This window comes from Takifugu rubripes, chromosome 16, assembly GCF_901000725.2.
Source record: "Takifugu rubripes chromosome 16, fTakRub1.2, whole genome shotgun sequence".
Taxonomy (NCBI): Eukaryota; Metazoa; Chordata; class Actinopteri; order Tetraodontiformes; family Tetraodontidae; genus Takifugu; species Takifugu rubripes.
In genome coordinates, this window is record NC_042300.1 from 2,370,488 (window position 1) to 2,394,892 (window position 24,405).

Here is a 24,405-nt window from a genome sequence, read left to right on the forward strand (position 1 = left end):
AATGACTTAGACTTGAACTGCTCTTCTCTCTGGGGTTCTTTGAGTCTTGATGTTTTGTAGGAATCATGATGAAGCAGAGCTCTCTGACAGGTGATTTCAGAAGGAACAGAAGGATCATCTCCCTCACCTTAAAGACAGAATATTTATGCTAACACTTCTTTGACACAGCAGTTCTCACATATTCACAGTTGGAAAAAATGACTTTGAAAATTGTCATAGAAGTCAGTTATATTTCCATGATGTGTGTAAAAGCTGGAGAACATCCAAGAACACTTCTCACAGCAGGAGAAGACAATGTTACAAAGACAACGTAGATCGTTTTATTATACAAACAATGTTGGCGGTGCACCGATAGAAGTCGAAGCGAGTACTAACTGGTCCCAGCTCTCCCAGTTTGGGTGACTCCCAGTCAAAGAAACACAGTGTCCTCCTGGTTTTTGAGCTCTTCCTCTCAATCGAAGCTGTTCAGCTTGTAGTTTGTCCTCAGTTCAGTAATCTAATAATGGAGTTAATGTCTGAGCTACGAAATCCAGGATTCCCCACGTCTTTAAGAACTCCCACTTTATCCTTGGCAGCGTGACGAGGGACAGAGAGCCGGAACGGCAGCAGGAAGTCGTTGGCAGCTTGGAAACCCTCACCAACAGAATAGATCTCATGGATGAGGTCCTCCAGACAGATGATGCCATGTTTACCTGAGACAAAAGACAGGTGAGGCAGATGTGAGTTGGGGGCTCCAGCAAGGTGGTTTAAGTGTCAGTCACCAATCACCTGCCCGGTCTCCTACACAAGAAAAACAGCTTCCAGAGATCAAAAGGTTGTCAGAAGAGCCGAGGGTGGCTCCACTTTGACCACGTAGCTGGTAACTTAGACAATACCATGGTCCACTTTACTCTAGCCACAGGTGGCTTTGACTAGGAAGGTCACTGCTGGGATTTGAACAGACCCACCAAGTGTGTGGCTGCAGGCCCACCCAAGGGCCCAGCGGAGACCCCGCCTCCTGTTGGCGAGAGCTCGGCCCTCCAGTCTCACTAAACCCACTAATCTGAAGCTCACATGAACATTTTTTGGCTGCAGAATGTGGCAGCAAGTACAGTTTCCATGGCGACCTAATAAACATCTCAACCGTTTCGAACTGTGAACCTGGGCTGAAAGAACTTCCTCGGATGGACACCTGCCGGCTGCACCAAGTCAAGTCAAAAAGAAACATTTGGCAAAAGCATGAAGCTGCAGCCCTGCCCAGCACAGAGATGTGCACGTGTGGAAGAGAGAGAGTTAAAGAGCTTGATTTTCTCCCCTTTGATGAAAGGTATGAATCAGCGAGGGTCCTCACCTATGTGCTCCTCAATGAAGGTGTTGTCTGTGAGAGCAACCCTCCTCCTCCCAACTTTGGCCTGTCCTCTCTTCAGAATGAGCTCACGGACTGACTTCAGGTTGGGGAATCTATGTGGAACAGTGCACGTGCTCTGATCAGGAAACCAACCCACTGAGCTTGGAGACGTGCCGTCACCAGGACTCACCCCCAGGCAACGTAGGGCTCCACCAGCTTCATCATGGAGACGGAGGTCTTGTTGATTTCGACAAATGTGCCACTGAAAATCTTTCCGAGCCTCAACATGTGGATGACTTTCATCACTTTAGGACTGACGCCTTTGATCCTGTGAAGAGACCATCATGCTTTTAACTGGTGCGTCCTAATAAAAACTTGGTTACTTCTGGAACTAAAAAGGGAAATTTGGATATTTCAGTTTCATTACACACTGGTTAAGCCTCTCTTTCTTTTTCTGATGATTAATCTGTCTCCTATGGAGGAAACTCAGTTTGTCAGGAACTTCAATGACTTAAGGCAAACCTCCATCCATACATCAGGCAGGCACGCGCAACAGCTAATTGTTAACACACATTTGTACACACACTCAGAAAAGCAGTCAACTCAACACAACATGATTGTGAGGTTGTCCAACTGGCTCCAGTCGCGATGGAAGCAGAGCTGGACGTCAGGACTTACTCTCTTATGCGAACAACAAAGGCCAGCTTGTTCTTGGCGGGGGGCAGACGGGCGGCTGGTCGTCGGTTCAACCTCAAGATTCGAGATTCATCGCGGTGCTTCTTGTGACTGTCTTTCAGGAAGTCCTCCAAGCGCTTAAACTTTAATCCTTTACCTCTTGACACCTGGAAGAGCGCATTGATCATTAATTTACTCCTGTTGGCATGAGGATCTCATATCTTCTCCAAAATGACTGACCTACCTTTCTTTTTTCCTGCAAGGCGAGTTTGGCTTGGGTAGCTTTAATAGCCTGATAGGATTTCCTCTTTTTTAATAAATACTCAGGAACTAACTTGATCACCTTCTTGGATCTAAAGAAAGAAGAGTTGGAGGAAGAGTTAATCAAAATTGGTGGCATCTTCAACAATTTCACATACAAGATAAACACAAGTGGTGATCAATAAATGGTGCATGACACCAATAATACAATTGTGTTCATGTAATATATAAAAAGCATCATCGCTTTCACAACTCAAAAGATAATCCACAGAGCAGGCACATACTCACAAGACCAGTATGTTTACCGACACTTATTTACAGACACATGGTTACCGACACGAGTTTAAAGACACATCTTTACAGACACATAGTTGCAGACACATGTTTACCGACATAGGTTTATGAGTAGTAACCAAACGTTGGAGCTGTCGCATATGTCGGTCGGTAACAAACATGTGTAATTAAGTAGTATTTGCAGGCCATTGGTCTGCTAAATAACTGAGTTGTGGGATTGGTTATATAGTTAGTTTACCATTAATACTTTATAACATTGCAACTTTCCTATTTTTAACAAAGGATGAGGTTAGATACAATCATAGCTACTCACTCTTCTTCCGCCATGGTTACGCTACTCGTTGGCTCACGATGATGACGTCAGTTCTCTTCATCGACAGGCTCGTCCCTTGACCAGATAGCAGCAGCGCCACCCAGCGGCCGAGATGAGGACGTCATCAAACCGTGACTGGTTTGGTTTGTTACTTCCATTATCCACCTACATGTCCGATTGGTGAAATAACTTAAACGTTTATGAACACTTTTGAATGACATCCTAATTAAATCTTGATAATGGGCCAATTCTCAGGATGTTGGGGATTCCAAGGGGCTTTAATCATAAAGCAAACTACCATATGATACAACCTTGCATTATTACTGCCTATATATTCTAAACTGCGGGTGTAAACAATCATATGTGGGGAAATGAGCTGCTTGGTGGAGGTTTGAGCTCTCTGCTTTGTTTCTACTTTTTTTTTTAAACTCCAAACTACAGTTCAGCTAGCAAATGGTCCTAAATGTCACGCATACGGTATGTATTTCACTGTACCATCACTCTAGATGGTATCTCCTTAGCCTCTAGTTTCTCTGTGAGGAATCTAGGAGTAACTTTTGACCAAAATCTGTCCTTCAACACACACATTAAAACAGTCTCTAGAAGTGCCATTTTTTCACCTGAGGAACATCACAAAGATCAGGAAGCTACTGACGCGGCATGATGCTGAAAAGTTAATTCATGCTTTTGTTACTTCCAGGCTGGACTATTGTAATTCTTTATTATCAGGGTGTCCAAACAACTCTTTAATCAGCCTCCAGCTGATCCAGAATGCTGCAGCCTGTGGCGTTCTGACAGATATTGACAAAAGAGATCACATAACTCCTGTAATGGCGTCTCTTCATTGGCTGCCCGTTAAATTTAGAATAATTTAAGTCATAATATAAGTCACAAATGTTTTTGCATAAACAACAGTTTTAATGAGAACTGTTCTCATATATCAAGGTGATGACGACGTTGGTGTCGGAGGCATCCCTGCTCACAAAGATCCGATTCACCGTCCAGGCACTTCGTACATCGTGACCACCTTTAGCTCACCGCTGTGCTTGTGCACGTGTGACCAAGCTCAGTAGTCTGGTTGGCACCATCAAGTTATTATTTTTTTGCCCCTTGGCAGGAGATTCATTGGGAGCCAGGATTTAAACTAAATGACAGGTCTGTCACCCTCTCCAGGGTCATGAGCATGCATGCACATGCATGCCCCTCTAATGAAGAGAACACCTCTAGTGTGTCCAACACTTTCTGTATTCATGTAGAACACATTATTTCTATTTGGGCATTTATGTTAACAACAAAATACCTTCCATATAGGCATTCATCTCAAACACCCCCAACACAACACCAATACAGGCTGTTTTGCACGCAGAAATTGATTTGTATCACTTAAAGAAGAAGCTTGATATTATTCCACTAACTGACTGCCGACACATTGCAGAATTAGATGACGAAACTTCTCAAATATCAACAACTGTTATTCTTCAGCCCAGAACCCATAAAAGAGCATTGTCAGGTGTGAGTGTTATATTTCAAAGATCATGCTAGTATTACACAACAGTAGAACTTTCCCTGTGGCCAGAACATAAAGTCACAGGGAAAATGTTGCTGCTGTGTCGTATCAATTACATCTCTGGAATGAGATGAGAAAGGAAAACATTTTAAAGCTGTTGTTGAGTATTTTTGAACTTTTTTTTTTTAAATTCAGAGCCATTGAGCAATTATTTACTAAATCATGCGAGTGTGGGTTGCTCTAAATTCTGTACCAGTGATGTGACACAGGCATGTAACTGTTAATACAGACTGACCATGAATTAAGAATACTTACTTACAGTACTTATAGTATTGTGCAAAAGATTATAGCAGTTGTGAGGGATGTTACATTTTTAAGGTGAATCACCAAAACCTCACAGGTATATCCCATAATCCTAAATTTGACCGCCCTGAAGCACCTTACACATTACACAAAGGTCTTCATGGGTACATCATAAAACAGCCATCAGGTAGGTGTAAAGAGAATGGACTCACATTCCTCATTTTCAATGAAGAAGAAAAATGAGGATCATTAGCTAAGGTTTGACTCTGGCTGCTTCTCCCATATCCAGGTCTTAGCTTGAAAAATACCGCCTTCGCAATGACAGCAGATAAACAAAGGAGAAGACTGATTCAACAAATTTGCCCCAAACACACCCTTCCTCCCCAAGATGGGCCCCACTTGGATAAAATCATTTTCAAAAGGATACGTATGTAGACCAAGGACAGCCCAGCCAAAGTCCAAATCCATGCACAGAAAACAGGTCTGACTTGCTGCATGAGATGCAAACCAAGCTCCAGCTCTAGTGGTACAGAGAACAGACGACCCTTAACAGAGGGCCTCAGACCCCGTATTGATGAAGAACCCCCAACAATATATATATAAAAAAAAAATCTCTTCCTCGCCCTCCTGGGCAGTGCCTCCTTCCTTCCTTCAGACTCGGGTCCTCTACCAGAGGCCTGGGAGTCTGAGGGTTCTGTGCAGGATCTTAGCTGTTCCTAGGACTGTGCTCTTCTGGACAGAGATCTCTGGTGTGGTTCCTGGTATCTGTTGGAGCCATCTACTCAGGTTGGGTGTTACTGCCCCTAGTGTCCTGATCACCACTGGGACCACTGTTGCCTTCATGCCCCACATTCTCTCCATCTCCTCCTTCAGCCCTTGGTACTTCTCCAGCTTCTCGTGTTCCTTCTTCCTTATGTTGCTATCACTCGGGATTGCTACATCTATCACCACCACTGTCTTCTGGTGTTTATCCACCACCACGATGTCAGGCTGGTTCGCCACCACCATCTTGTCAGTCTGGATCTGGAAGTCCCACAGGATCTTGGCCTGCTTGTTCTCCACCACTTTCTGGGGTGTCTCCCACCTGGACCCTGGGACCTTCAGTCCATACTTAGTGCAGATGTTCCTGTACACTATGCCAGCCACCTGGTTATGCCGCTCCATGTATGCCTTGCCTGCCAGCATCTTGCACCCTGCTGTGATGTCCTGAACTGTTTCAGGGGCGTCTCCACAAAGTCTGCACCTGGGGTCTTGTCTGGTATGGTAGACCCTGGCCCCTATTGCTCTGGTGCTCAGGGCCAGTTCTTGTGCAGCCATGAATAGTGCCTCTGTGCTGTCTTTCAGCCCAGCCTTTGTCAGGAGGACGAGGGAGCCCCCAGAAGGAGCACTCTCCAGTACTCCCTCTAAGGACTCCAAAAAGGGTGGATACGCTGAACTGCTGTTCGGGCCATAGGCACAAACAACAGTCAGGATCCGTCCCCCCACCCGAAGGCGAAGGGAGGCTACCCTCTCATCCACCGGGGTAAACTCCAATATACAGGCACTGAGCTGGGCAGCAACCAGAATTGCCACCCCTGCCCATCGCCTCTCACCATCGGCAACTCCAGAGTGGTAGAGAGTCCAACCCCTCTCGAGAAGACTGGTTCCAGAGCCCTTGCTGTGCATCGAGGTGAGGCCGACTATATCTAGTCAGAACTTCTCAACCTCGCGCACCAACTCAGGCTCCTTTCCCACCAGGACCCTGGGACCTCCAGTCCATACTCAGTGCAGATGTTCCTGTACACTATCCCAGCCACCTGGTTATGCAGCTTCGTGTATGCCTTGCCTGCTAACATCTTGCACCCTGCTGTGATGTGCTGGACTGTGTATGAATATCGTATATACTCCATGCGTATGAATATAATAATACTCCATGTGTCACTGCCTCTGTGCTGAGGTGGAGAATTCCCCTCAGTCTGCCACGCCCCTCCTCCACACCCATCCGATCAGCCTTCATCATTTTCTCCTATTGCTCCCTCTTGGGCCTATTTAAGCCACTGCTGGACATTCATGTCTTGCCAGATTGTTATTGCTCCATGCCCGACGCTCCAGCACGTTGTTTGATCGGATTTATTTGTTTTGACCCTGCCTGCCTTGGACTTCTCTTCTCTGTCGATGTCCTGTTAAACCTGACAACCTTCTGTCCTCGTTCAAGAGTTTTTGCCTTTTGTTTGTTGGACTTTGCTCTCTTCTGGTCTTGTGGTGTTTTTTGCATGCCACACAGGTTTGTGATTCCTGTGCTGTTGCATAGAAGCTGTAAAAGCCATTTATGTGGTGGACCCCACCACACCTGAGTCACCATGTATGAATATAGTATAGTATGCCATGTGTATGAATACCGTATGTACTTCACGTATCGGAATATAATATAGTTCTTCTAGTGTGTGTATTAATATAGTATATCATCCATGTGTATGAACATATTACAGTACTCGGTATCAATATAGTGTGGTGCACAGTTGATCCAATGAAGCAGGAACCAGTCTCCAGTGACCTTTGCCTTTGTCCTGGAATCCCAGCACCAGTACCAGTATCTCCATTATGCTGCTGGTCAAGAGTGAATATGCATCTCTGCCACCTGCCTTGATGGTGAAGTTGTATTTCTCTTGTCCCTCAGAATCTGGGTTTGGGTCTACAGTCCTGATGTTTAGTCACATTGGCTGCTTGAACTTGCAAATGTGGGTTTTCAGCACCACAGCGCCCTCTGTAGCCCAGCAGTTACGGTGTTTTCCCTCCTAATTCCCCTCCCCGTGTGTGCGTGTGCGCGTGTGCGAGCCTGCCAGCCCACCGGACCTTCTCTGCTTCCCTCTTCCAGGTTAGTGTGTTTATTTCTCGGTGTTTCGTGCCTTTAACGGTTTCTCGGTTTTAAGTCGTGACCCTGGATGCTGCTGGGACCCACTTTAAACAAAGACGTCCGTGTGGAACTTTTCGGTCCCCTTCGAATTTTAATAGAAACGTAGTAGTTTTTAAATCTCCAGTTTTAAAGCAACGGGAGTTTCGAGCCAGGTTGATGGGATCGAGGGGAACATGTCAGCCTCTGGACTCGACCTGCTGACTTTGGTGGGTGTTGAAGCGCAGCTTGTGGACGGTTTGTGCGCCGGATGGTCAGGTCCGTCCTCCATGGACACCAGCCTTCCTCTGGTCTCCGACCCAGCTGAGTGTTGCTCCCTGTCGCCCAGGTGCCTCTAATCCAGGAGCTATACAGGAATAGTTCTTAAATTTTAATCTGAGATATTGACTGGTCAGTTGTGGGATGTGACGGTGCCGCTGCCTCAAAGTCTCCGGATTCCTTTACAAACCCGGATCAGTTAACCTGAGACTGTCACACCCCCGCCGCAAAACATTTCCCTCTGCTTTGGAGACACGGCTCCCTGGTGCACGTGTTGCAGGTCCAGCTTACAATCAGGTCGGTGTCTCACAGCGAATGAAGAGGTGGAGAATTACCAAACACAGGTGAAAATGTTAACGTTGAAATGGGTTTTAAAGAGTCTAGAATCGTGACTGTATTTCAGCTCCATGCTGTAAAGAGGGCCAGCCATTCCAGAGAAAGGTCACCAGTTCATCCCAGGGCTCAGACCACCTCCTCGGCCCTCCCACCCCCTCACTGCTGCAGGCAGGTTAGGCAGGTTGTGTTTCCTCCCGCCAGCTCTGGCCTTGCACCACTCCAACACCATCTGCATCATGTCCAGCGGACCGGTTCTGTCTGCTTCTATTGTGACTTCCACGGAACATTTAAGTCATCAATCTCCAGCTGTGTTAGTCTTTGTGTCCTATTTTTGATGCATTTTATCGTGTCTTGCTTTCATGTGTCTCTGAGCAGCTTTTGTTTTATCACAAAAAGAGAAGATGAAGATTGTTTTAAGGCTCTGAATCTTTGAAACACACTTTGAAAATGAGGCAGATGGTTGAAATGTTGACATTCGAATTATTAAGAAGAATCTTTTGTTTTGGTGAATCCACTGGAGTGATTTAGTCATGTTTACCGTGAGAAGACCTTTTTCCATCCCTGCAGGATTGAGCCCAAATTCTGCCTCGGAGTCTTGGTATCACAGTCAAGGGGTGGTTGACCTTAATCCCTTTGTTGGCATCCTTGTGTCTATGATTATTTATTTTTTGTTTACTGGATTTAATTAATTTGATGACAAACAGTAGGAAATGGAATAATAGTCAGTTGATCCCGTTCTCTCATTTTGACGCTTACGTACTCTTAATTGTTGAATAATCTTCTCAGACAGTCTGTCGTTATGGTCGGTTGTGCAGGAAAAACTCTGTTTTCATATAGCGATGCCATTGTGTTCTTAATGGGAATTTATTTACATGTTGACATGGAGGAAAGTAAATCTCTAACCCCTATTTATGATCCAACTTTATTTCTGAAGAGCAGCCTTCGCTCACAGCTGTTACATCTGTACCAGGACCCCAAAGCAATTAAATAAGTAGAAAGTTATGAATAAAACAATAAATGGCGATCAAGGTTAAAACCAATAACAGATTTGATGTCCTGGGTAACCAATGGCAGTGGGAACAGGCGTGTTTTTATTTAACCCAGTCATTGTAGGAGCCTGTCTGAGGTGGAGGGGCAGATGGGTCCAGAGTCGGGGGGCCGCTGCAGAGAACAAACAACCAAACACAAGTATGCTAATGCTAATGCTGCACATAGAGAGCAGAGTGGATGAGAGGTCATTTGCTTTTTGGGTTGAGGAATGTTAATGAGTATTCTTGGTTCACCTCCCTAAACCAGGAGGAAAGAGCCAGGGGCTTTGGTCTCTGTCACTATCCAAGTGATCCCTGAGTTCCACAGTTTGGCGTAAAAGCCCCGTTGCCTGGCTGCGTGTGAGGAGCCGTGCTGGGTTTGCCAGGCTGCTTTGTTGGGGGCTGTCAAGTGAGCTGGCTTGGACAATCAAATGGAATGAATTTGGGCAAAGAACTTCCGCCTTGTTTAATCTCATAGGAGGGATTCTTTCATATGTTGCCATAGTGATTTATCACCTTTTTTTCATCTTGATTCAACGGACCTCAGAATGGAGGTATTCAGATTATTTGGTTATTCCGAACCACGTGGGCAGGTTGAATGTTTGGAGCCAGTTTCCATGTTAAATCCAGTTTGGACAGTGGATTTGAATGCATGTTGAACGTATGTTGTGTAAATCCAGCTGTGTTAAGTGACGAGTTTGTGTTAAGCTGAATAAATCTTTTAAAAACTGAACTCGGTGCAGACAGCGGAGTCCCTCCAAACTGTTGATTTCATTTAGCCTTTCATAAACTCCAGGAGCAGCAGGAGGATCAAAGGTGGTACTGAAAGACTTTTTAGGTGGATCTTCTGGATTTGGAAGGCAGTTAAGTACAAGCTGGCGGGTAAGGGGTCTGGGGCTGGGTGACTGTGTGGAGCTGTGACAACAATAAGATGGTGCTAAGTGGGATTTAGTCCTTGTAAAGCTGAATCTAGTTTATGTAGACCTCTTTGTCAGCACCCAGTCCAGTTTCTCTCATTCCTCATTTAAATGAACCAGGGCCAGAATGAGAAAAGGAGACGGATCTGGTTTATACTGGAGCTAAGAGCAGCCTGAGGACCAGTCATAGTGCCAAACCAGTTCTTCAGGGGTGGATAAACCATGAGAGGGAATCGGTACAAGATGAAAGAGACGCTATCTAAATATCACAATTCTACAGAAAGAAACGAGTTCAGTGGTGGAGTGTGAGACTGAACTGAATAAGAGGAGAAGGTCAGTGAGTGGGGTTCATCAAAGGGGGTGACGCCACAACAGTCCTTTACACTGTCCAGGAATGTGGATGTCCTAAAGTCTCAAGATAGGATGTGTGGTCTTTGGTAGGGGTTAGACGTTGGCCGTGTGATAGTAGGGAGAGGCGTGAGTGAAGGAAGAATTTAAAACCTCTCAAGGACTCGAAGGACCTGAAGCAGACAGGAGCGAGACGTTCCACTCCCTGCAGGATATTATTGTGAGTCCTCCTCCCTGGGTACTCATGAGCGAGCCGATATTTATCGGACTAACGTTGACAGGGCTGTTTTCACATCTGTCTGTGGTGGCTCAGCCAGGCTGGCTAACACACCAGTCATCACAGGCCGGTGTTATATGGAGAGCGCTGGGAATTGGGCCAGGTGGACTCCATGGCTTTCAGGGCAGCTGTATATCCTGTCAGTCCATACTGACAGATAAGCCTCTTCTTCTCCTTGAGGAAGGCCTTGATGTGAGGTAATCCAGGCATTGTAGATGGAGGACTGTTAGGGACGGGGTTAGGGCTCTGGTGCCTGGGTTAGGGGTTAGGGCTAGGGTTGTTGTGCCTGTGGTGTTCCCTACACTGAAGTTGTATTCCATTGTCAAATAACAATATTTTCTGCACTGCCTGGCTGTAAGTATATCAGTTTTTCTGAAATATTTCTTTATTGTTTAGTATTAAAGTATGTTCTCTGGGCTGTAGAGACAGCCCAGCCTGATGGCTTTGCCCTTTAAACCCTGATGGCTTTGCCCTTTAAACCCTGATGGCTTTGCCCTTTAAACCCTAATTTGTTCCCTGATTCAGCATCAGCTGGGTTTTCTTGTCCAGACCAAGTTAGATTCACTCCACCCAGGAGTGTCAGGACCACAAGACTGAACCATGACAAACATCATTTACTTCTTTCAGACTCCTGTTGTCAAAATTAGAGTCTAAGTTTGCTTTTGATGATTTATACTTAGTATAATATTTATACTACATGTTTTCATCCCATGATCTTCCTGTCCTCTTATGTCTCATGTCTTTTACTACGGTGACCTCAGGTGTTCAGAATGGCACCTTTAAATAGGGGGGGGGTCATCTAATTATTAGGTTAACATCTTACTTATGCTGCTATAGGCCGAGGCTGCAGGGGTCCAGAAACATGATCACCTGACAGGCCTCTGTCACCCCACTGGGTCATGGTCTCCTCTCCTCTTCTCTCCCCTCCCCTCTCCTCTCCTCGCCGAGTGGATCATTGATGATATTATTTCTTATGTAGTTTCTCTGCTCACCTCTGTATCCATCAACAGGTCTAGCTGCCTTTATAGCTGTATGCTAACCTACTGACCTCCAACCCTGCTGACCCACTCTACTCTTATACCAGCAGTTTGTACTATTAATGTATCTTTATGTTCTACCTATTCTCTCCTCTACCTCTCCTCCCCTTCTACTCTCTCTCTCTACCCACCCACCCCCCATCAGCAGGAGGGTCCCCCTCCATGAGCCTGGTCCTGCTCAAGGTTTCTTCCTGTTAAAGGAGTTTTTCCTTGCCACTGTTGCTTGTCTGGTCTTTTACAATCCAAATTGTTTCAAGGCGCTATATAAATAAAGATTGAAAAGATTGATTGAAATAAACCTTCTTAATAGTAGTTAGTATTCTTATTAATAATTATCATTTATTAATTTTGTGATGTCTGATATTGGTAAAAGTCCAGCTAATAAATAGTTCTATTAGCCAGGATGGCCAGAGTTTAGCGCTTGAAATCTTATGACTGTTATTATTATTATTATTATTATTATAACCATTTGTTCATGACTTATAAATGTTTGTGCTTTTTGAAGTGTTTATGGAGTGTATGTTTATGGAGTTGTGGCATAGACTAGTAGAACACTGGTTTACCTGGATTACACCTGTTCCTTTCCCTCCTGTTGGGGCCATCCTGACCTGTTCTGACTGCAGGTGTTTCTCCTCTTGTCCGTAGCTGCTGAGGATGGTGGGAAATCATCTTTGAAGTTGGCAGCAGAAGAGAGGTGGCGGTGCTGTTTCCAGCAACATGAAGGCCAAAGCTCAGCAGAGTGGCAGGCCTCCGTGTGACCTCTAGCTCCTGTCCGGCTGTTCCAGCACCTGCTCCGCTGCTTCATGAGCCAGGAGGATGCTGCTGAGGTTCTCACGCTCTCCGAGCACCTCCTCGTAGCGTCACACAAAGGACAAGCTGACAATGTAGTCCAACTTATAAACAAAGGGGCTAAGGTGGCTGTCACCAAGGTGAGTGCAGGGTGCTTGTGTTTCTGACTGTTCTGAGTGTCCTGAGCACACTTCCCATAATGCACCAGGCAGCTTCAGCGGACAGTTGAAAATCACAGCAGTAAAACCACATTTTCACCACTTGGTCGTGTACAAAATGACCCAGAGAGGCAGGAGGAGAAGGAAAGACTCCTGTTTGTTCCAATTTTGGTGACACCACTCTGGGTAATTTCATTATTTCCACTCAAATGTTGAATTAGCTGTGGAATGCCGGCCAGAGCTGCAACAGTTGCAACAGAGGCTGTACAGTTAGTCCAGGATGACATCACACACACACACACACACACCACAGTCAGTGTGTAATTGCTCAGCATCTTTGGTTTCGTTTTAGTTTCCTTGTTGTGTGATGAAACCTGACATCAAGCTCTCCTCCTACTGTTACACAACTGACTCTGAGTGGGTCTGTTTATTTATATTTTACATTACATTTACATTATGTTTTACATTACTTTTATATTTTTACATTATATAGATGGAGGAACTGAAAACACTGTACTTTATTTCTCTGATAAATAACAAATAGAATTATATACTGTAAAATATGTAAATCTTTCTGTGCAAGTTTTAAGTTTCATCACCTCTGTTAGGCGCCCCCTGCTGGATGCTGTGGGTTTAGGTCCGTGAGTGCGTGTCTTGCCCTGCTGAAGGGGCTAGAAGGGCAGGACCAGCTTCTCTGTCTATTGTGCACTCTAACTCACCTGTTCCGTAAACCTTTACCTCCTTGAAATTGGTTCTTGTGGTTTGGTGTGTGGTTGAAGTTTGAAGGGGCTTCCCTGGTTAGAGGAAGGGCCCTGGGGGTGGTGGTGAACTGGCCTGAGGGACTTCTTGTGAGGCATTCTGGTACAAAACATAAATTGGCAAACATGTTTGGAACCAAACAGTGTTGCTGTCTGATCTCAGCTCTTCATATTACATTTACAGTATGGCAGAAGTCCCCTGCATCTGGCCGCCTACAAAGGCCACACTGAGGTTGTTGGGATCCTTCTCAAAGCTGGCTGTGACCTGGATATCCAAGATGATGTGAGTGGACTCATTAGCTGGGCAGCCTCTGCTCATACCAGCTCATACCGGCTCATACCAGCTCATACCTGCTCATACCAGCTCATACCTGCTCATACCTGTTCATACCAGCTCATACCTGCTTAAACTTGCTGACACCTGCTGACACCTGCTGATACCTAATGGTTGCTTCATGATAAGCCCTCCTAGATATGGACCTACTGGGATGTAGTCTCAACTGATGTCTAGATCATACTTGACAATCTAATAAAATGCAAGATCATATATTCATACAGAGAGACAGATTGATTTAGAGACAGACAGCTTGATGATTCCCTTTAGGAGGTTCCATCACCACAACACTGATAAATGAAGCACTACATGATGGACGTGACCTTCTTTCATCTCTTCTCATATCTTTTTGTGTGTTTGTTGTTTTGTGTAGGGTGACCAGACAGCTTTGCACCGGGCTGCCATGGTGGGGAACAGTGACATCATCAGGGCTCTGGTCAGGGAGGGATGTGCACTGGAAAGACAGGACAAGGTTCCAAATGAAAAGCTTAAAACATCCACAACTATGGGACTGGTCAGGGAGGGGAGTGTTGGGACTAGAGGACTGGTCAGGGAGGGGAGTGTTGGGACTAGAGGACGGGTCAGGGAGGGGAGTGTTGGGACTAGAGGACGGGTCAGTGAGGGGAGTGTTGAGACTAGAGGACTGGTCAGGGAGGGGAGTGTTGGGACTAGAGGACGGGTCAGGGAGGGGAGTGTTGGGACTAGAGGACGGGTCAGGGAGGAGAGTGTTGAGACTAGAGGACTGGTCAGGGAGGGGAGTGTTGAGACTAGAGGACTGGTCAGGGAGGGGAGTGTTGGGACTAGAGGACTGGTCAGGGAGGGGAGTGTTGAGACTAGAGGACTGGTCAGTGAGGAGTGTTGGGACTAGAGGACTGGTCAGGGAAGGGAGTGTTGAGACTAGAGGACTGGTCAGGGAGGGGAGTTTTGGGACTAGAGGACGGGTCAGGGAGGAGAGTGTTGAGACTAGAGGACGGGTCAGTGAGGGGAGTGTTGGGACTAGAGGACTGGTCAGGGAGGGGAGTGTTGGGACTAGAGGACGGGTCAGTGAGGGGAGTGTTGGGACTCGGACTGGTCAGTGAGAGGGAGGGGAGTGTTGAGACTAGAGGACGGATCAGTGAGGGGAGTGTTGGGACTAGAGGACTGGTCAGGGAGGGGAGTGTGGGACTAGGGACTGTTGGGACTAGAGGACTGGTCAGGGAGGGGAGTGTTGGGACTAGAGGACTGGTCAGGGAGGGGAGTGTTGGGACTAGAGGACTGGTCAGGGAGGAGAGTGTTGGACTAGAGGACTGGTCAGGGAGGGGAGTGTTGGGACTGGAGAACTGGTCAGGGAGGGAGGTTGGGACTAGAGGACTGGTCAGGGAGGGGAGTGTTGGGACTAGAGGACGGGTCAGTGAGGGGAGTGTTGGGACTAGAGGACTGGTCAGTGAGGGGAGTGTTGAGACTAGAGGACTGGTCAGGGAGGAGAGTGTTGAGACTAGAGGACCGGTCAGGGTGGGGAGTGTTTAGACTAGAGGACTTGTGCACTTGTGCAAGTGTTCACCTCTGTCATGTGTGTTTGGGCAGAATGGGAACACAGCACTGCACGAGGCGTCCTGGCACGGCTTTAGCCGCTCAGTCAGACTGCTGGTGAAGGCTGGAGCCAACGTTCATGCTAAAACCAAGGTGAGAGCTTCCACCTCAACCACAGGCTAAGTACACCGGAAAAGCTGAAGCACCGAGTTTTTCCTTTTTCGGGTTTCTTCTTCAGTAAAGTTGGAAGATACTCTTGTATTTATTCTTTCTCTGACATCAATCAATCAATCTTTATTTATATATCGTCTTTTACAATCAAAATTGTTTCAAGGCGCTTTCCAGAATCCCAGGGCCTGACCCCCGACAAGCAATAGTGGCAAGGAAAAACTCCCCTTTAACAGGAAGAAACCTTGAGCAGGACCAAGCTCATGTAGGGGGACCCTCCTGCTGATGGGGGGGCTGGGTAGAGAGAGAGGAGAAGGGGGAGGACAGTTAGGGGGAGACCATAGAGGGGAGTGTTGGGACTAGAGGTAGAGACCATAGAAAGGGTAGGTCAGAAGGTCAGCATACAACTATGATACATCAAACACAATGTGCTCTGAAGACTTTGAACACAGCAACCTCATCAGAGGCTCGTGTGTATCTCTATGTTAACAAAGAAATCTCCATCTAAGGCCAGATATGAAAGGACCTGCCTCTCTTGCCATCTTTCAACACATCTTTGAGTCGTTCAGTGTTAGTGCTCGTGGGAAGGAAGTTCGTCCTCGTCTTGTTTGCTAGAGTCACCTCAGAACTACAGTTCTGGTCAAAAACAAGCGAGCTGCCTTTAACGTGGTTTATTCCGCTGTAAGGGCTCCGTGTTGGTTGGTGTTCTTCTCTCTGCAGCCATTTTCCAGAGCCTCTCCTCTGGTTGCAGGTGGGACACACAGCCCTGCACCTTTCCTGTCAGAACGGACACGTTCAAACCTCTAAGGTGCTGCTGTTGGGGGGCTCCAGACCCGACAGTCGTGATCACGTAAGTGTCTCACCACCACTCTTTAGCGGACGAGTGGGGGTAGATCACGGTAGTATTTAAATGATCTCCACTTGTTTCTGTGTTGAATCCTCTTCAAAGCTCTGTTGAGCGAGCAATTAAATGTCTTTTGAGAGGCCTTCGTTAAAGGTCAGCCGGTGGTCACCTTCTGTTTCCAGCTGGGGGAGTCGTGTCTGCATGTGGCAGCTCGCTACAATCATGTGGCCGTTATACGCATCCTTCTGGGGGCTTTCTGCTCCGTGTCTCAGAAGAATCTGGTAAGAGCCCGAGTGAACCACCGAACACACACTCATCTTTAAAGAGATCATGACATTTGCTGTGTAGCTTCTTTGTGGCTGATTAACAATGAACAGCAGGAACGCCTCATATGGATGATGGATGGACTTTGTCCCCATAGCTATTGTAAGAAGTTTATTGAAAAAGTTTATTTACAACTCAGTACAAACGGTGCAGACGGAACTCGTGTTGTGGCGAGTCGGGCGTGAAACCAGCAAGACATGAAGGAACGCTGCTCTTCAGCGGTGCGATGTGGAGACCCCGGAAAGAGAGAAAAACACAAAAGTTAGCCAAAGGGTCCACAGAGTGCTCGGAGTCTACAAAAGCTGGGTTATCAGGGGCAAGGACGAAGCGACGTGCCAATGATCGGCTGGTGTTCGGCTGCTCGAGGACTACCCATCACACAGATCAGCCGCAGGTCTAGAAGCAGGCAGCACAAGCCAAACCAACGGGTCAACCACGCCGCCTAGGGGACACACAGAGCAACAACAAGGACGAAAAGCTGAAAATCCAGGATGTGACAGAAAGACTTGGACCATGGAAACATGAGGAAAATGTGAAGAGAACTTTGATGATGTCTTAGAGAAAAGTGAACAGATACCCAATCAAAGCAACCAGGATGGAGAGAAAATTGTGTGTGTGTGGACTGTTTCCACTTTTTCCACTCTTTCCACTGGTCAGTGATGTGCGTTGTCATGTGTGTGCAGGCGGGGGACACGCCCCTGCATGTGGGGGCCAGTCTCAACCATAAGAAGAGCGTGCGTCTGCTGCTGGAGGCCGGAGCCGACACTCGCGTCTGCAACAACGTGAGCAAATATACGAGAAAAACGTTTGCAACAACTGTAAATGGGATGAGCTGGTGCTCAGGGGAGGCTGCATCCCGCTACTGGGGGGCAGCACGCCGCAGCCTTTGCTCAGGGGTTCCACACTGACGTGGACTCATCTGGAGCAGAGAAAAGATGCCGATGAAGGTTGATAGTTGTGATCTTGTTCTCTTCCTGCAGGCAGGACAGACGCCGCTGGACCAGGCTCGGGAACACAATAACCCAGAAGTGGCCCTCCTGCTGACCAAAGCTCCACAGGTCCAAGTCTCAACTGCCGCCCTCACAAGAGCAGCTGGGTGTAAACAGTCGACATAAAACAGCCCATTAAATTCGACTTTAGTCTCTCTTCTGCTCTTCAACTATAATATGTTCAAGATCAGCAGCAAAAGAAGGTTGTTAGATATTCAACGTTATTTCACTGATCTGCGTTCACAGATTCAGAGTGTCGTGCGTGGCCGGAGTGTGAGGAAGAGGAGGGAGAAGCTGAAGGCAGAGGGCAGAACTCAGTCCCTGCCCAGGGATGAGATCCTCACCTGGAAGGTAAAAACTGAAGCTTGCTGGCAGTGTCGGGATCAGACCGTGACAGGGATACCCGGCTAATCTAACAGCCACATTAAACTGGCCATGCCCCCGATATTCCCCTAACACATGTAGAAGAGTCCGGAACCAGCTGGACTAAGGTTCACAGCCTCGTTTGGTAGCCAGCTAACTGCCATCATTGGAAAGCTTCTCATGGATCATCGATCTGTGGTGGAGCTCCAGGAACTGCCCCCAAGGGAAGCTCCCCTTACTTCTCACTTCCATACAAGTATAGAAGGCAGGGAGGAGAACTGGACCACCTGACTGGCAGAAGGTTCCTCTCCTGATCACACCAGTGTTCTCCCAATACGTGTTTCCGTGGGAAACTGTTATTCACTCTGCTATTCACCTGTTGCTCTCTGGGAAAGTTATGCAGCAATATGTGATGCAGGACAGGGTCTGGACCAGCCAGAGACCCTCACCCTCAAGGGTGGTCCAACAAGACAGCAGGACAGCTTGAGGCCAGGCCGGGTACCTGCGCTCACATGGCAGTAACCATGGAAACAGCAGGATTATGATGATTCTGACTGTTGTGGTCGTCATTGATAATGATGGTGATGATGACATTGGTGGTGATGATGATGATGATGATGATGATGTCATCATCAAGCAACATTGACAGGTTATAGCAGCTGGTAATTACACATGAATGACATCCTGTTTTCCCTTCAGGACAGCGTGTCCGCGCAGAGCAGTGACAGAGCTGCCTCCCCACGCCACCCGACCGAGCCAGACGCCAGCCGAGGAAGACGAGCGGAACGTAAATACAACGTAGGTGGTGAAGAACGTTTAAACGCGCGTTCCCTACCGGCGCTGTTACTGTTGGCAACGCCTACGGAACGACCTGTGGGTCACGGGAGCAACTGTTGCTGTTGCAGCCCTCGTTCTCTGACCCCCCTCGCCGTAAAGAGATGAAGCACAGGGACGCCGTCCTTAAGAGGAAGCGCAAGCTAGGAGCAGCCGCCCTTCCTCCCGCCGTCCCTCCACACAGCTTCAACGCCTACCAGCTGTTCACGCTATATCGCAGCAAGGACGGTAGAATCATGCAGGTGAGATGTTAAGAGCCCGTCAGTGTTGCCGCTAGCAACGTGGTGCTTTGCTCATCTTTGTAAACACAAAGCACTTCCACGGCTCCTTTCAGCAACAGTTAGGAACTGATGCTAACGTGGGTACATGACCTGTAGCGAGAGCCCAACAGCAGTGCGTCTGTGTCACAGGCTCCTCTCAAAGGTTGTCGCTGTGAACCTCTGGTCAGGAAACTGGAGAACCAGCTTGAGGCCACCAAGGAGGAGGTGAAGGCTGACATCCACGCTGTGCACCACCTAATCAACAGTAAAGTGGGACAGCAGGAGCACAGGAACACACAGCAGGTGACCAACACACACACACACACACACGTGTGGACACACTGATGGCTCCAATGATGCCTCCCGTTGTCGTCGTTGCCATCTTCTCCTGCCCATCCCAGCTGGAATGTTGGTGAGAGGGGCGTTCACCTGCTCATGATCAGTTTCCAGCTGATCCCAAACACCTGAGCCCCCCCCGATCCTGTCTTTAGTTGAAAAGCATGATCAGGAAGTGTGTGAAGACCTCTTGTCGAACCTCTCGTCTTCACTAGATGTCTTCTGTAGCTGGTTTTGATGGAAGCGTTGCAGCACATTGGTGGACAGGAGATCCAAACGTATTCATGCCCAAGACCTGAATTCCAGGTCTTGGGCTCTGACAGAGTCACTTCAGAGTTTGTTTCTGGCTGGGGAGCAGCACTCAGAACCAGGACCCAGCTCAACCATTGTAAATGGTGGAAGGAGTCTCCTGATGTTTCTAAGTAGAGATGAGTGGAGGGAGGACAGAATGGACCTGAGTGTGACCTTGTCCTGGCCCTGTGTGTTCCCTGCTCTTACCAACAGATCCAGGTGCTGGATAAGATGACGGTGGAGAGAATGTCAGCAGAGAGGAGTGAATGTGTGCAGAGGGTGGAGCAGCGAGCCAGGAAGGAGAGGCTGGAGACCGAGAGGACACAGGTACGAGCAGGCGGGACCCACCTGGCTGGCACCAGAGCCTCCGGAGAGTTCCGTCACTACGCTTGTGTGAAAGGTTTTTCAGAGAAATGTATCAAAACCGATCAGGATTCAAGATCAGTTTCCACCCCCCCCCCCACCCTGAGACCCCGAGAAGGAAAAGCTGTCGGCAGTGACGGAGCTGAGTGCAGTCCTGCAGACGTCAGGATGTCCCCCACACTGTCCAAACATGCCATTGTGTGTGTGTTCTGGAGCAGGAAACCCTGATGAGGGACCTGAAGCGCTGGTGCCTGGCGCAGCTACACAGTATGGAGGTCCGCTTGATAGGAGAGCCCAGCGGCACCAAGCTGCCTCACTCATCCTCGGCTGCTGAAGGTGTGGATGAAGATGAGGGAGCAGGACCCACCGTGCCGCCTGGCAGCCAGGGAACCCAGCCGCTGGACCTTCACGGCCACACTGTCCAACCGGGGGAAGAGGAGCCCAGTGTGGCCGAGGCTGGAGCTGCCAACCATTACTTCGTGGTTCATGTGGAGAGTTCACCTGGTAACCAGATATGTTTAAACCCTTTCCTGCCCAGCAAAGACTGAGACCGGTTGACCACCCGTGTGGCTTTTCTCAGGGTCGTTTTCTCCTCCCAGCATCCAAAAACATGCAGAAAACTTCAAAATGTTGGCTTTTATTGTACGGCTAGAGGAAGAGCCTCCAGCCTTTATTGTATTGATCCATTTTATTCTCGACTAGAAAACTGTTCCCAAATCCTCAAAGATTACAAATTAGTTTGATTTGGACCAAATGTGCTGGCTGGATTGGGCCGTACGGACCACTCTCCCGTCTTTAGTCCATTACAACTGTAGACAAATTCGAGCTCATGACTGAAAAACCTCTGGAACTTTTCTCTTGAACAGATGGTGAAAAGGGCCAGAACGTAGAAGAACCTGCACCTGCGACAGCCGTCAACACGCCCGTCTCGGTGCAGGTGGTTCGGCCAAAAGAGCGGTCGGTGGTCAGCCGAAGGAAAGAGCAGAACCTTGAGTACGGAGGGAGGCGCCACACAGCTGGACCGTCTCCATCTGAGGCCCATAGAGTCGGGGAGAGGCGGCCACAGAGCTGCAGGACCAGGAGGCCCACTCAGGACAGGACCAAGACCCCAGAGGTGACGGGAGCCAGGGCCCTGAACGTGCTTGGAGAGCAGCCCAGTGGAGCCTCCTCCGCTGAGGAGAGGCACAGCATGCATGCTCTGGAGGTGACGCAGCGCTTCTTCGAGGCGGTGTCCACACAGCTGGAGCGCTGGTACGAGCGGAAGGTGGACGAGGCTCGTCTCCAGACCACCGAGAGGACACAGGCTGAAAGAGCCGCTTTGGTGGACCGGATCACCCACCTGGAGGAGGAGTTACGCTCGCTGAGGATGAGCAAAGACCACCACTGTTAAGACACGGCGGGAGGCTGTGGTGTAGCGGTGGAGGAGGACATGTGCTACAACAGGGAGAGCTGTAGGACAGGCGAGAAGATACCGTCCTCATATTAACTCTGGCTCCAGGGCTGATGATGGACTGAGGGACCATTGAGGGAAGACTGGAGACATGATGATGAAGCTAAAGGAGGGTGGATTACTGTAACTACAAACCAGACCTTTACAATGAAATGATTTGATTCTTGGTAAAAAATAAACAACATTTTGTAAGGAATTTTACTTTATTGATGTTTCTTTATCTCCTCCAGTTTAACACTCGCAGTGGAGAATCCACCAGTGGACAATAGTCCCTCCTCTAGGTGCTCGGCTCGTGCTCGGTGACGCTCACGCAGAGACAAATGGAGCGACATCGGCAGCAGCACTTCTGAAGGCTTCTTAAGCTGGGAGAGTTGCGTTATCAGTCCAACAGGATCCAGTGCACCTCCTGGTTCTAGCGCACCTCCCGGGTCAATGCTTAACTCTTGGCCAAGGCCAGAGACTTCTTCAGCTCCTCCAGATGGTTGTTGGCTTGTGTGATCATCATGCGAACAGCATCCTAAATCAGGAGGGAAGAGCAGAGGAAACTAGATCACCATCAGTTTTGTGACATTAATGTCAAGAAAATCCCTTGACTTCCTGTCACAACTACAAAAGACCAGAAAAGACTCTGACGTGTCCTAAATAGGAAAATATCTGCAATGCACATTAATGTCCTGGTTTTCTCCATCAGCTGCTCCTCAAATGTGAGCTGATCTTCATCCAAGTGCTGCTAGTGACGAACATAAGGTGGCTAAAATAATCCTCACACTTAAACTTGGATGAGAAGAACCATTAAAAGCAGATGGTGCTGGTGGGAACCTGTGAGAGTTACTGAGCTGAGAGAAGCTAACTGGAGTGTTAGCATAGCTGGAGTCTTGTGGAGAAGATGAGGGTGGAGGTGGACCAGAGCGACTTTGACTGATAAAAACACTCAGACTTTAGGAGTTTCTCCACACAAGAAGAACAGGCTTGTGTGAGCCAACCTTCAGCAGAAGAGCTTCCAGAGGATCCACCATCCAGATCTGGAGGCTGACCTGAAGCCCTGCTGACAGCTGCACAAAGAGGTTTCTAAACTCAGCAGTTAGACAGAACATCTACACATGGAGACGCTCTGGGACAACACGTGGGCCCTGCTGGTCCAAATGAGTCCTCAGTGAGCTAAAGACACAACACTGAGGGACAGCCAAAGATGTGAAGACGTGGCTGCACCTGACCAACATCTACCTGCCTCAGTCTGAAGGCAACAGCTTCATGATCAATCAGTGTCTCAGATGAAGATCTGGACACATTTCAGGACAAAGTCCTGCAGGAAACCCTGAAACACCTACTGAAATGGATTATGCCATGACTTTATAGATAATGTAAGATTATGATCCATCTTCCCTCTATCATCCCCTGGATACATCATGAGGGGATAAATGTATCATCTACATCAGCTCTACTCTGACCTGGTTTGTGACGCTCTTGTTCCGTTTGAACTCGTCTCTGGCCCAGTCTTTCAGGTACTTCCTGTCCCCCTCCTCTGGTACTTGACGTATCGTCCTCAGCATTTCTCTATAAATCCCCAAAATCTTCTGTCTCTGCAAAAACTGGTCACGAATCAGCTGATTTGAGTAAATGAGCAGACTAATATCCAGTATCAGACATGCACTGCTGACCAGGCTGCAGCTGCCTCAACCCACAAAAAATCCATGCAACACAATCATGGGGAACATTAATCCTCCATCTCCAATGTTGGGCCTTTCACATTTATTTAAACCTCAGTAGGCTCAGAGGTGCTATAGTTACCTGTTTTAGAGACAGAGCTGCCTGCGGTAACCTCGGGACGGTCATGTCCCCACACTCGGCTCGTTACGGCTGGATCCGCCTCCGCCTCCCGCTGGGTCGGACACCTCGGCGGAGTCTGAAAGGGTCTACAACAACCTTCGACTCGTAACAGAAGGTCCGAACAGCTGATGTTGACATCTGTCAATGTGTCACCTGCCGAGACCAGAGGGGTCAGGAGGTCTGCTTCTTCTTCTGCTGCCGCTTCTTCTTCTGCTGCCTCATTGGCAGTTGGCCCAGGAATTTAACGGAGCATACCGCCCCCTAGAGGGTCGGAGAATACAGCGTAGCCTCTCTACCCGACTCTACATGACGTTGGAAGAAATAAAACACATAATTTCTAGTATATAACCGTGTCCCTTTCAGATATTCTAATAGTCCGCCCCCTCCCTCCTACAGTTCCTAATCTATCCTCAATATTCCACCTCTTTAGTTATGTTTTACAGGAACTCTCCTGTATAATTTCCTTCTGCGATAATCCATCTTTGGCTAAGATGATGTAACCAGAGATGGATGATGGCATCAGTCAGCAACACTTGTGTGGCCAGGCAAACATTTCCTTTTCTTTTAATTTCTTTCCATTTCCTTTTTCTTTTAATGTTAAATTAATGCAATAATTCGCCATTTGCTCGTGTGGTCGACTGTGGAGCCAAATCCCAAACCATTGCGTCTTGTGTTGATGCTTCTTTATCACCTAGGACACACTCGTTCCTCAACTGTTGCTCCCTCAACTTCACAACTGAGATCCTGTCTCCTGCTCCTCGTTCTTTCCCAGTGGTCCATTAACCGTCCACCCAAGCATGGTTTGGACCGCAGACGGTCCATTCCCCCACACTCCGTAGAACATTGAGCACATCCGAGCCATTCCATCTCAGATAAGAGCTCTGTCCATCATCTTTTTGAGGTTTCCTTGATGCCTGAGCATTCAAGACCTGAAACAATGTTGGTTTCTTGGAGCCAGTGTTCTCAAAACAGTACTTGACCTTCTTACTTGGAGTTAGTTTGGACATAAAGCCCAGTGTAAACAATGATGTGTACTG

The 24,405-nt window shown here is 47.9% G+C and overlaps 3 protein-coding genes across 6 annotated transcripts; 1 reads left to right on the forward strand and 2 right to left on the reverse strand.

Moving 5' to 3' along the window:
- Positions 1-209: 209 nt before the first annotated feature.
- rpl7l1 (ribosomal protein L7-like 1) lies at positions 210-2,990 on the reverse strand. The gene is made up of 6 exons (XM_003971364.3): positions 2,871-2,990; positions 2,247-2,355; positions 2,006-2,169; positions 1,518-1,655; positions 1,331-1,440; positions 210-692 (listed from the first exon to the last, which is right to left on the reverse strand). Exons 1-6 carry the CDS (start codon positions 2,882-2,884, stop codon positions 484-486), a joined length of 744 nt encoding a protein of 247 aa, XP_003971413.1. The 5' UTR covers positions 2,885-2,990; the 3' UTR covers positions 210-483.
- Positions 2,991-7,415: 4,425 nt separating this feature from the next.
- ankrd6b (ankyrin repeat domain 6b) lies at positions 7,416-21,737 on the forward strand. 4 transcript variants are annotated; one of them, XM_029849092.1, is made up of 16 exons: positions 7,416-7,534; positions 12,417-12,700; positions 13,661-13,759; positions 14,184-14,282; positions 15,374-15,472; positions 16,239-16,337; positions 16,514-16,612; positions 17,339-17,437; positions 17,636-17,713; positions 17,891-17,995; positions 18,707-18,805; positions 18,913-19,083; positions 19,252-19,404; positions 19,942-20,055; positions 20,310-20,595; positions 20,958-21,737. In XM_029849092.1, exons 2-16 carry the CDS (start codon positions 12,575-12,577, stop codon positions 21,479-21,481), a joined length of 2,250 nt encoding a protein of 749 aa, XP_029704952.1. In that variant the 5' UTR covers positions 7,416-7,534; positions 12,417-12,574; the 3' UTR covers positions 21,482-21,737. The 4 variants fall into 4 exon arrangements, with proteins under 4 accessions (XP_029704952.1, XP_029704954.1, XP_029704953.1 ...); XM_029849094.1 differs by lacking the exon at positions 7,416-7,534 and adding an exon at positions 7,563-7,779; XM_029849093.1 differs by lacking the exon at positions 7,416-7,534 and adding an exon at positions 7,800-8,172.
- Positions 21,726-23,595, reverse strand: lyrm2 (LYR motif containing 2). Its single transcript, XM_029849097.1, has 3 exons — positions 23,330-23,595; positions 22,990-23,130; positions 21,726-22,058 (listed from the first exon to the last, which is right to left on the reverse strand). Exons 1-3 carry the CDS (start codon positions 23,372-23,374, stop codon positions 21,978-21,980), a joined length of 267 nt encoding a protein of 88 aa, XP_029704957.1. The 5' UTR covers positions 23,375-23,595; the 3' UTR covers positions 21,726-21,977.
- Positions 23,596-24,405: the final 810 nt, after the last annotated feature.

What these genes read in the sequence shown, in the direction of transcription:
- rpl7l1 (XM_003971364.3), bottom strand. An exon ending in CCTTGCAGGAAAAAAGAAAG is followed by an intron (nt 2,170 to 2,246) that starts GTAGGTCAGTCA and finishes GCGCTCTTCCAG; the next exon opens with GTGTCAAGAGGTAAAGGATT. An exon ending in TTTGTTGTTCGCATAAGAGA is followed by an intron (nt 1,656 to 2,005) that starts GTAAGTCCTGAC and finishes GTCTCTTCACAG; the next exon opens with GATCAAAGGCGTCAGTCCTA.
- ankrd6b (XM_029849092.1), top strand. Translation starts at nt 12,575, where the DNA reads ATGAGCCAGGAGGATGCTGCTGAGGTTCTCACGCTCTCCGAGCACCTC. An exon ending in GAGCGGAACGTAAATACAAC is followed by an intron (nt 18,806 to 18,912) that starts GTAGGTGGTGAA and finishes TTGCTGTTGCAG; the next exon opens with CCCTCGTTCTCTGACCCCCC. An exon ending in TGGAGACCGAGAGGACACAG is followed by an intron (nt 20,056 to 20,309) that starts GTACGAGCAGGC and finishes GTTCTGGAGCAG; the next exon opens with GAAACCCTGATGAGGGACCT.
- lyrm2 (XM_029849097.1), bottom strand. Translation starts at nt 23,374, where the DNA reads ATGACCGTCCCGAGGTTACCGCAGGCAGCTCTGTCTCTAAAACAG. An exon ending in CAGCTCTGTCTCTAAAACAG is followed by an intron (nt 23,131 to 23,329) that starts GTAACTATAGCA and finishes ATTCGTGACCAG; the next exon opens with TTTTTGCAGAGACAGAAGAT. An exon ending in ACAAGAGCGTCACAAACCAG is followed by an intron (nt 22,059 to 22,989) that starts GTCAGAGTAGAG and finishes CTCCTGATTTAG; the next exon opens with GATGCTGTTCGCATGATGAT.